General features: G+C 36.8%; 2 protein-coding genes across 2 annotated transcripts; one reads left to right on the top strand and one right to left on the bottom strand.

Moving 5' to 3' along the window:
- Window positions 1–4,871: 4,871 nt before the first annotated feature.
- Window positions 4,872–6,571, top strand: LOC108675406 (the record flags this gene model as incomplete). Its single annotated transcript, XM_018163413.2, is given in 3 exon segments — window positions 4,872–4,935; window positions 5,472–5,507; window positions 5,817–6,571. Coding segments are annotated over 3 exon segments (855 nt in total), but the record flags the coding sequence as incomplete, so codon positions are not given.
- Window positions 6,572–8,900: 2,329 nt separating this feature from the next.
- Window positions 8,901–10,917, bottom strand: LOC108675404 (the record flags this gene model as incomplete). Its single annotated transcript, XM_018163412.2, has 2 exons — window positions 8,901–9,800; window positions 10,787–10,917. Coding segments are annotated over 2 exons (593 nt in total), but the record flags the coding sequence as incomplete, so codon positions are not given.
- Window positions 10,918–12,502: the final 1,585 nt, after the last annotated feature.

Here is a 12,502-nt window from a genome sequence, read left to right as displayed (position 1 = left end):
TTTTGTACGTTACTTTTCCAATTATCAACTGGTAAGCTCACAAGAATTGATCACAAGGTTCATCTGAAATAAAATTTCGAACACGTATTACATTATAAGTTGTTCAAGACTCGAAGCTATTGCTGTGTAATTTTTCTACAGACTATTCACTAAAAAGTATTTGCAACTCTAAATTTAAGTTTTCAAGCCCCGAACTTCAGGCGCACTACTTTCTGTTAAATAAGAAGCAAGTATATCGTCAACATCTCTTACAGTTACCGGACACGGGCTAAAAGCCTCTTTAGTTTCAGCTGACACCTCGCCGGCATCTTCTCATCCATATGCCATCTTTTCTTCAGGCATCTCTTGTCTTAGTTCTTAGTTAGGCATACCAAGTTCTGCTCAGGAGAATACCGCGTTTATTTTGTGCAAGGTTTTACAGGCGTCTTAAATTACGAGGAATTTTTAAGCTCGCAAATTTCATAAATTTTACGGAACAATTTATTCGTTAATTTGTGACTATTTTTATTATTCGCCTCGTCGTATAGATGTAATGCCAAAAACTGTCTGCACATTCTGGAATTTTAACGAAAAAAACATACGCACATTGAAGCCACTCACAACACTTAGTTGTTTAATTATGGTCGTAAATTTAACTTGTGACTTTTTAACGCTACATTTTAACCTTCTATACAATATTAATTAAACTATATTATTTGTTGAGCACGTCAAAGAAAGTTGTGAGAACAGAGTTTGCATGAGTAAAGTCTACGGATAAAAATCTAACATTAAATTTACTCTACAGTTGCACCACAGTTCTGAGCCTCTCACTCCTTCCTTGATCCAGCCAACTATAACATAATAATATTATCTTATAGTTGGCTTATTTTATATGTTGAAACGTTTATTTAACTTCAAAGAATTGCCTTGCATCGATCAATATTTTGACCATATTTATAAATAATTCTTCAAAGTAGAAAACTAGCACAGCGTTTAGTAAACGAAATTATAATGAATTATAAATTGCCTTCCCCAGTCGAGTCATCATAAACCAATAACTAAGGGTTTATAATGGGTCATTATAAACCAATAACTAAGGGAATATAATGGGTCATTATAAACCAATAACTAAGGGCTTATAATGGGTCATTATAAACCAAGAACGAAGGGAATATGATGGGTCATTATAAACCAATAACTAAGGGTTTATAATGAGTCATTATAAACCAATAACTAAGAGTCATTATAAACCAATAACTAAGAGTCATTATAAACCAATAACTAAGGCAATTTCCTATAACTCCGATGAAGGACGATGATCCATCCCCTCAATTTTGACGATCCTGTTCTCCGGATATGACGAATCTTGATCCGGGCTTCATCGTTATCAGACGCGCGTGTGTAGCCCAAGATAAAACGTCCGTGAAGACAACATAACAACTTTTCGTTAATAAAAATTAGGAGGGAATGTATGGGAAATATATTTTCATTTTGCAAATGCATTATTCTCAATTGGACATTACATCAGCAGCGAAATTTCATTCACGGGAAATATATTAAAACATTTGAGAAAATCGGTCAAAGTTCTCAGACAGAAATGTGAGATACTAACATTGCTTTGAGGCGATATACTGTAGTTAAAACGAGCAATTTCTCGTGTGCTATATTTTACCGAATTTCCCAATGGTCCAGAAATATTCCATTGCACTGCCGTATATATATCGTATATATATTTGCTTCCCTCATCCAGTGGAACTGGAAACTAAAATTTAAATAAAATTGTCGCTCATTAACTTGAACCATATAATAAAATAATTGCTAATGAATTGGGAAGTGGATAATTTGATAATCTACTCCTAATGGATATTTCAATGGAAGAGATTCATCTACGTCCATAAGACTCCGGCCATCAATAGAAAAGATCTATTTTACGTATAAATAATACTGAACCACATCCTTCATGGATGAGCAAAACAGCTTCTAAGTCATCATGTGGTTGTCGAACATTACAAATCGTAGTTTTGACCAGCATTATACGGTTTTTAATGACGAGCAGTATCTGCAAAGTGGCGATTAATGTCTCATTAACGGCTGTTCTATCATAAGCCATTGATATGCATCATTCCTTCTTATTCAAATAAGATGGCAAATGACGTCAATGGAACTCTCCTTGAAACAGGCTCTCACCTGAACTGCATAGGGGGAACAGACCTGCAGACGACAGTGAAAGTTAAACTTCGAATTTTAATTAAAGCCTTAATGGTAGTATGTCAAAACTTCGCACTTATGCGCCTTCAATAAACAGCAATACGAAAAATTCTACCTTCCTTTCACTCACAGATTTAAAACACACGCACTGATATAATTTACTTTTACCTACCGACATAAATTACTCTCATTCGCCTACATACCTCACTCCCACTCACCGACATACCTCACTCCCACACACCGACATACCTCACTCCCACTCACCGACATACCTCACTCCCACTCACCGACATACCTCACTCCCACTCACCGACATACCTCACTCCCACTCACCAACATGCCTTGTTCATCAGCCAATCATTGACGGCCTTTCAATCAAAATCCACCAATCATAGACAAGAAAATAGAGCGTAAGTACTTACGTTCACTTAGCGAGTTTGAAGACTATGGCCCCAGATCTCCATCTTAGCTCGCATGTTGCGACGATGTTAAGCTCAGACGCCGCGTTCCCCATTATTGCTCCCATCTGGAGCTTATATCGTCTAGTTTTGGTCCCTGAAAAAGATTTCTGATTGCACAAATAAAATTTGTTGCCAACAAAGCGTTGAAATTGCTCGAAATGTTTCATGTCAGGGATTTCAATTTTGTTGAAGTTTTAAGATAAATTTTTGTCTAATAAAATCAACTTTCGATTTTGGAATAAAACTTTTCTAAACAAACCCGTTTGAATTATAAGATGAAAATTTTCAGCCATGAATTTGTTGAACTACGCCCAATGAAAATGACAACTTTGAGTAAGATTTTGCACCAAACCGAATAAAAACTATTATGGAGAGCCGTTCATCTTAAATAAAAATAGCTGCCTCTGACATAAAAACATTTTGCGTATTAGCATTTATAAATTCACTTGTTTGAAGAAAAATCTGGTGGGGTGAATTTTCTTGAAAAAGAAAGTATAGGAATGTAGCGGGAAGAAGATGAAATTCTGGTAAACTGCTAGTAGAAGCGATACGCATCTATGCTCCCTCAATGATGATTGCAGACACTGCCGCAATCTTAGCAGGTGGATTGCAGACACTATCGCAATCTTGGTAGATAGGCTGGCAATCTTCTTGTCTGCACCGGGGCGTTGCAAGCGATGAATTAGCACCAGGATTTCTCTTCATAAAAATGATTTATTTAAGTAATTTCATAAGACAGAAGCCAGTAAACATTCTCTTCTAAACGTCCGCAATTGTTCTTAACAAACCACGACACTATGACGGTGAATTGACGACAATAAGCTTTAGTTTCTACGACCGAAATTTATATTTCAAAACATTCATATTATTGTCTACGTGATACGTCATTCTTTCTGATTAAAAAATTATCGTTAAGTTTTCTGGCCGAATTATTGCAAGATGGCTGTACAAGTGCTATTTAAAATGCATTTATAAACTAACGTAAGCTTTGACTGTCAGATTGTGAAGGATGTATATACATATTGTAGTATTTATACGATAACGATCTATTACTGAGACACATTTGGAAAAAAATTCATGGTCACTCTTTGTCACATGTCCGGTCATCGTTTGTATTTTCTTTTCTTATTAACCTTGAATAGTAAGTACATTTTTGTAATTTATTTTTTAATCGTAAAGATGAAGAACTTGAACGTTGAAATAACAGCTACTATGTTGAACAGAAATAATTTCGCAGTTTATCTATGAAAATCCTGATTTATTTGCTCTTATTAATTTTATACTCTTCGATGTTTACGAAGGTCCAGATTATTGACAAATAAGATATAATACAAGACTGAGTTATTACTTGCCATTTTATTTCATGTTATAAATAATTGGTGGTGATTATTTGCCATTGATTCCCAACTTTACCTGCGGTATGTTCAGTTAGGGAGAACCATATTTGAATTTTGTTTGTAAATTTATTTACATAATATCAAGGAACTATGCAATAGGGTCAACTATTGTAATAACGGTTTTCATTTCAACAGTAATTGTGATGATGGATAATGATGTGCAATGGTGCTTTTCGCGGTCATTATGATGCTTCTGAATTACTCACCATAGTAAATTTCTTAATCATAAGGATACTTATTGCGTTTAAATTCAAAATTATATCCGCAAAATTTAAATTATCAATTGCATTTTTCGTGTTCGGAAATAAGTTAGAAGGCTAACTACTAAATATTGATGATAACTTAGCCGTTTATGGAATTTACTAAAAAATTATTTAGTCATACCTATACGTCCTATAGGTATGACTATAGGACGTATAGGTATAGGTAGTATAGGTATAGGTAGTCATACCTAGTTACTAAATATACCTATATGACTAAATATACGTCCTATATATTTAGTCATACCGTCTATGTATGACATTTACAAATCCAGAAGTTGTTCATATTGATCCATGAACAACTCGTATTAGTCCGTCAATAACAATAACTTTCATAAACACATCATCAACCCATGAACATTTTTTATTACCGATATTTTGGCTCGTATCAACTGTGATTAATTTACGAATCACTTTTATTTTCATCGAGCATTTTTTATTAATTCAAACAGACATAAATCCCTCGTAATTGAATTTTATTTGCAGCGAGCATTTTTTATTAATTCAAACAGACATAAATCCCTCATAATTGAACACCTCTTACTAATTCATTTAATTTGTCCCGCATGCCGCGTCTCTCAGGCGGCGCAGCGTTCCCACGCAAGCAACCACGTACGCCGCACCGCGCAAGTCAGTAACACGCGTCGCTGGGACGCAGGTCTCGTGATGGCCTCTGCACCAGTGAAAATTTACAGACGCGGCAGCTTCTGATTTGGCTTACCAGAAGCTGGGGCGACTCTAAATTTTGTTACCCAGTGAAAATTTACAGTCGCGGCAGTTTCTGATTTGGCTTACCAGAAGCTGGGGCGACTCTAAATTTTGTTAGGGTGGGGATGAGCTCAATGGGGTTCTTTATTTGAAGTCCAATTGGGGTTTGCTTATTGGAAACTGGTTTTAATTGAACGGATTCTAGTACGGGACACAAATTTTGTTGACATTCATCATTTGCGACAATTATATTTGTTAAAAATTAGTCAGTCAATTTTCAAGCTTCATCTTAAAAGGGCAACAGGTTGATTTTTCGATGTTATGTGTTCAATATCTGTATATGAAATATGAAGTAATGTTTGTTTTTTCTCAAACTAAAATGGCTATTATTACTCTCTAACAAATTCCAACAATTATAATTATTTAATTAATAACAATTAAATACCTGCTATGTTCAGTGGGCTGCCTTCACTACGGACATTCATGCCTGGGAGGTGAGTGCGTCACTACTGTGCTTGTCATTAATTAGGCTTTTTATTGCAGACATCAATTCAGGGAATACAAATACAAAAAATATACAAAATTTGCCATCATTAACCACCAGTCACATAATGATAAACTTCCATTTGTCTGTCACGAGAAACAACCAGCATAAACCTTAGCGGTGAATAGTGACTCGAGGCTCCAAGCAATACTACTATATATTAGGTATAATGTGTCAATAGAATATAATTACTTGAACTCATACGTGGCACCAACCAGTCCATCAATATATAATACGTTATTTTTTCTTCAATTTTCAGCTCATGGTAAACGCAGTGCATCCAGCGAAGAAGATTGGGCCACTCGCTTCGTAGAGTATCTCGATTCCCTGGGTCAACCGCCTTATTCCAAGCCTATTGTGCGCACGAGTCAATCACAACCTATTCGACCAATTACAATGCTGAAGGTGCGACCAGTAACTGTTGCTCATTCATTCCAACGACCATCTATGAAGCTTAAGCAAAATCCGGTATACGACTTAATACCGAACGGCTACACTGTTAAGCGACCATACCAACTGCCGTTTACTTTAAAGAACTTGGCACGAGTCGGACTGCCTGCTGAAACTGACGGGACATCGTTGAATGCCATCCAGAGGTCCAGCGCTGAAGAAATCTATCAGGACGATGATGCTAAATTCGGTTTCTCGCCAGGTCAACTCGCACGTAATCTGCGATCACCTGATGGGAAAAATAAACTACTCCAGGAAGAGTCCATGAGAAACGATGAAAATGGAATGAGCAGCGAACAGCTCGATTTCGCTACACCCAATCAATTTACTGAAAGCATAATTTTGGATCGTCCTTTTTTGCTTAAGCGATTGTTGAATGTTCTCATTGACCGAGAAGCTCTTGGAGATCGGCCCGAGCAAGCCGGGTTGGAGAAATCGGAGCGGGAAGATGGCAAGCAAAGCAAAACGGAATGGAGTATTGGTTCCAAGAACACGATGGGAAATTTATTATCCTTGTTCGGCGGGCATCCCGCTACACAAGAAAGCCGCTCCACCTACAATGGGGTAAGTGAAGTGAGGTAGCAGTCTTCCACAAGTAGGCTGCCTAAATTCCAAAATTTCAAACAAAACTGATTAAAATGATGACATATGTGATCGGAAGATGCTTATCTATAAAGATATTTTAAATAATTTTTTACCGCTTAATTTAGTTGTCATTCTGAAGATCCGGAGAAAATAAAATGGACTCATTTCTGTCCAATTTTTTTCTATAAATCAGGTGAATATTTTTGAGGTTTCCAATTGAAATAAAAACAAATCATAAAAGCGGCAAAAGGTTCTAGAAAGCTGAGCACAAGTAAGGAGGAATGTTCTTTGTCTTCCTTCGCGGAGACGGCTGACGCAGTGGAACCATTTGTGCCTTACCGCTGATGGACCCTGCAAATTATTGCGCTGCAAAAGAATTTGTTCTGACACTGAGCCTTTAAAGAGCAATGAGCCACGTTCAAAAGCATAGGTCAATATTTTGCTAAAAGAACTCGAAGAAGGAAAGAAAATTCATGACGATGGCTAAACATTATTTAATTTAATGTAAAAGTAAGTCGCGAATCTCAAGTAACATTTGGCTCGTAATGTGCCATCTAATGATGATGTGTATGCGAAAGATTTTATTAGAACTGTTTTTTTTCGTGCTTTTTCACACTTGTAAGTTAAAGTTCAAATAAGAGAATCAAATCCTCCGGAATTATAATGTTTCCAGGTAATTCGATTGAATTATATTAAGTAAAGGTTACCCGTTCTTTTGGCATCATGTTTTCATGTTACAACTAGCAAGTATTTCTCCGTTGCGTGTTCAGTTTTCAGTCCAGGACTTTAAATAATCTCTGATTTCATGCAAGCAACGCAGCTGTAATCTACAGCTCTCTTATATGTGGTTCTCTGTGCCGTTAACTTTTACCTCGTAAAAGTTTTTAATCAATAGTAATTTTTTATCAATGATAAATTAGTAATACAAGCTCAAAAATTTAAGCCTAGTCAAGTCACAACAAACCAATTACCAACTAATTCTGGATAGAAATTCAATCTGTATTCAAATCTTCTTTCGATGAATGGTCCAAATATTGTAGCAGTTAGATTGACTGACTCATCACATTTCAATGTCATGCAGGGTATACCCAGCTAATATGCGTCAACAGAAGAACCATGAGAACTTTTCTAAAGATCTTATTACGTGCATTTCAATGTTACTCAACCATCATTGTTGATTTAATGCGACAATAAATTATAACTGAACCATTCAGACGACCATACGAAGCAGTCGTTACTGCAGCGAAGTTGCCGTGACTTTCCGAGTCTACATCTTCATTTATTTGGAGTCGCTAACGCTTGTGACTCACTCAATCTCGCTCTCGGCCAACGCACAAATATGTTCGATTAATCAACGTACAGCCAAGCTTTTCGAACCATTTGTTTCACAAATAAAAAAATACTGTAGATGTTAACGCGATGCTTTTAACGCAGGAACGCAGCTATGATTCGCTTCCAACGTTTGATTGGCGATAACTCGGCGAACTTGTTTATAAGTTCGTACTCTTAATAAATTTGTAGTACTCTTAAAATGAAATAAGACTTCAGAAACTTGGTTGGATTATATAACATTTTCTGATAAAAATGCTATATTTTCAATTTTAAAACGATTAAAAAATTTATTTGTTTGGTAAAGGAGAAATTTGAAAAAAGAGGTATTTGCGTAACTTACTGATATCATTTATCATGTCTTGTAATAAAGTTTTGCACCACCAACAGAACGTAGACGTNACGCAGATGCTGTGATGATTAAACAATGATGTTTACTGATCATTAGATGTGTTACAAGTGAGACGATAATCTTTGAGATCATGTAACTACAAACATGTTGAGGCATATTTTTTGTAGGTTGAAATTGGAACAGTGGAATAGAATTTCGGCAATAGATTCAAGTATTACTTCAAAATAATGCTTTGAGCTGTGCCTAAACTTTTCCCATTGGGTAATTCCTTGGTTCCCTTGATTACTAGACTTACAGTTATTATTACCATAGTTCTCCTAGTACAGGCATGGTCAATTAACTCGAGAAAACTGTTGCAACACTGGCTAAGTTTTTTTGCTTATAAAATCACTGGTGTAAGTTTTGATAGGGAAAATCATTGATACATGCTTCAGATGCATATCCATAATTAACATAACAGAGCAAAGACTTTTTCCTTCTAAATTTTAATAGATGACATGGCAAAAACTCCTATGCAGTCATAGCAAAATCCTATACAGTCTCCAGAGATTGACAACTACCGATATTCTTAAATCTGTAAAGGTTACGTAAAGAACAATGGATTAATGCAATAAAAACAATCAGAACTGTAGGCACGCAAAATTTATTTGTAATCTGAAGAAAGAATGGACGTTATTCAGGATTAAAATAATTTTCCAATACAGTAGCTCCATGGTCGCTAACAACCGTTGAATATTTTTACAATCAATAAGGTTCAATGCTAATAAGGCGTTCAATGTTTTCATTGCTAAAAAACGTTCAATTTAAAATTTGATATAATTTTATTAACGTATCATTGTTATTGCGTAAACATTGTAAATAAATTTGCAATAAATAGCAAAATTATTCTTTGATATAGAAGCAAGCAGTGCAAATAAAATAAATCTTTCTTAAAGCGTGCGGATCGTTATCAAGATTACCATCGAAGACCCAAGGAAAAATCGCATTCATTTGGACGAAATAATTTTTTTGCGTTTATTAAGCTCTTGATCACTGTTTATTCCCATCTGATCATGTGTATACTTTTTATTCACTAATTTGGCTGATATTTTTTTCCTCGGTTGAAGTTTCTACTTCTGTTTTTTCCTCCACAATCGGGAAGTCCTGTTGCCCTGTCGTCTCTCCTACCTCAGGAGTCATGCCACTTACGCTCTGTTTCCCTCCTAGGCCTTCTATTAAGGAGACCTTCCCTAGTTCGAGTACAGTGAGAGCCCCTTGTTCTCCTCCGTCACCTTCGAGTATACCGGCCAGTAAAGGCTTGATTTTCTCCGTCATGTTGGCAAGAACATGAGCTTCTAGAGCCCCAGCAAGTCGCTCGGCCATGACGGTCTGGCGAAGCATGCGTGCTACGGCCAGCTCCTCTTCCTGAAGAAGAGCGAAGACTTCGGTATCATTCTTGCTCTTAGCGGCTTCCGCTTCTTTCTCTAACTCGGACTTGGACACTCGCAGCTTTTCTATGACGTTCGCCAAGATGTTCACCACAGCCTCCTGAGATTTTTGACAATATAATAACAATCAGTTCAAATTAGTAGAGCACATGTTACATAAAATTATTTCTGTAAAAAATTATCCAGTCATACGCATACGTACCTAAGAACAATAAAATGTCTAATGCATCGCCCCATATCAGTATTCATATCAATACGAAAATAATTTTTTCCAGCCCTTCTGTTATTTGAAAGTGCAGTTGACAATTTTTTCTTACGTAATTAGAAAAAGTTCTGACTATTTTGTCTTAACTTGTGTTATGTTTAGTTACTTGAATGTTGCAGAACGCCTCGCTCAAAACTTTGCTACGTACCTACAAATTTGTTAACAGAACTCCATATGATACAACAGTTAATATATATAACAGTAAAGAGATACGAAAGCATGTAGATGCAATAACAAAGGGATACAACAGCAAGAGATACAAAAACAAGGAGCTACAACAACACAGATGCAAAACAGTAAAAATGTAATTTAGCAAAGAGAAATAACATTAAACAGGCATAACAACAAAAATATACAACAGAGTAGATATACAACGACAAAGAGCTCTGACAGCAAAGAAATAAAACAATAAAGATGTACATAAGTGAAGAGTTACAACATTAGAATAGTACAACAGCAAAGTGATACAACAGCAGAGATACAACGGCAATGAAGTACAACGGTAAGGACATATTCGATTGTAGAGTTAGATAAAAGCCAAGATGGTGGCCCAGTGGTTAAAGTTCAGAGTACCAAGATTGGCGCAGAGAGGCGCGGGTTCGATCCCAGCTCTGTGCGCCAGTTTCTGGTCAGAATCGGCGAGGAGGCCGGGCGGTTAAGCACAGCGGAATTGTAGCAGTGTGTTGCGAGTTCGAGATCGCAAAATGCTGTGAATGTTCTGCGTTGTTAAGAATCGGCGACAGGCCTACGGCCTACCAAACGCTGAAACCGCTATTATTATTATTATTGTTATTTAAACCAATACTATAACAATGACTCGCCTTGAGTTGTTGAGGCTCGAGACGCTCCTTGAGCAGTTGCCGCAGTCGCGCCGACAGCTCCTCCGAGTCCCTGGACACGACGGTGTTGATGAGACGCCGGAACACTGCCTGCGTCGACGAGTTCTGCACGTCTGACCAACAATAAGCATCAGGAAACTGCACCCAGTAAAAATTTACAGACGCGGCAGCTTCTTTTAGAATAATATCTGTCGCAATGCTGAAGTGAATTTTAGACCAACAACCAACTGACGGGGTTCAAAAAATAAATTCTTGACAAAATCCGAATTTCTTGTTGTAGTGATGTCGATTAGAATAATATCTGTCGCAAGACTGAAGTGAACTTTAGAAGCATTAAAACCAAGTACCAACTGAGGAGTGATCAAGTGAAGTGTCCAGCAGCTATCTCAATCAATCGTCAGCTATGGAAAGATCGGGTTCCAAAGGCCAGATCCCTTGTGAATCAAGTCACGAAAAGTTAAAGAATCGGCAACAGGCCATGGGCCTATTTCTTCAACGCCTACACTTCTATACTATTCTAAGTGAGTTACCAACACACCTCTCATCAAGAAAAGTGTTCACCGCTTGCTGTGCTGACCACGACTCCAGACGAACTGTGGCTCTTTTCAAGTGCGACGTCCACGGCTTGACCAACAAGGTTTACTGTTCGTCTAGAGCGATTTTCCCTATAAAATTATGACCCAAGTGTGAGCATTTTCAACCCTCATTTGAAGTCGCCTCGTGAAATTAACCCATTTCGCTTCTCAGTAAACCTCATGCAATGTTTGGAAACAAAGATCGTTGGCTTTCTTGCAACTCCATCTGCCAGCTTAACAGAGCTGCGGCTTCTGAGATGTGCTTGTTGTCAAACAAATCCAGGTTTCCTAGACCGTGAAATTCTGTCTTGCCTTGCTTGTGGAAACAGCACATGTCACTCGATTACACAATCAGAAATCACGTACACTTCTTGTATGAAATAATGCGATATGCCTACCTGAATCTATTCAAGTAGAATTTCAAAATCTTTGAACATCAATGAGCTGCAAGTGCTATGGAGCACTGTGAGGTCCAACTAATTTCATTCAATTGTATTTAAAAGATTCTCAAGATATATGCAAGTTTTGACTGTTTTTAATTAGTTGAAACTGCATAGTCGATAAACATTCAATCCACATCTTCGAATTCACATTTAGATTGTTTAACATCAAAATTTTCGTTTTCTATAATCTGAAATTGGAGAGCACCTCGTTTATAGAGGGTAGACTTCTCTATATCATTAATCGCCATCAGGATCTCTGACTGTATATGATTATATGAATATAAAATTCACATTGTTTAGGGTTATGCAGAATATAATAGTGAATATAATATTGAATTTAAGCATTGCCATTCAGAATATAATAGTGAATTTCAAGCTACATTTGTAATTTATTCGTTCAGCCCTACGATGAAAATCTCAAAGCAAATTGATCTAATAACAATGTATGCCAGCAAATTAACAGGCATCGTTTAACATGAAATAACCCAGAAATTTTGCATACAATTTGGCTCAGTTCGGATCGATTACCTAATTTTTATCAAACTTGTGGTATTCTATTCATCAAAGACCACATTTTATTACAGTATTAACTAGTGAAACTCAACTTGGACTGACAGCGGCTTACTGCACGATACACTGATACGCCTTACTGCACGGTACACTGATACGCCTTACTGCAC

This window comes from Hyalella azteca, unplaced genomic scaffold (genome assembly GCF_000764305.2).
Source record: "Hyalella azteca isolate HAZT.00-mixed unplaced genomic scaffold, Hazt_2.0.2 contig3346, whole genome shotgun sequence".
NCBI classification, from domain to species: domain Eukaryota; kingdom Metazoa; phylum Arthropoda; class Malacostraca; order Amphipoda; family Hyalellidae; genus Hyalella; species Hyalella azteca.
This window is presented reverse-complemented; position numbering and strand designations above follow the sequence as displayed.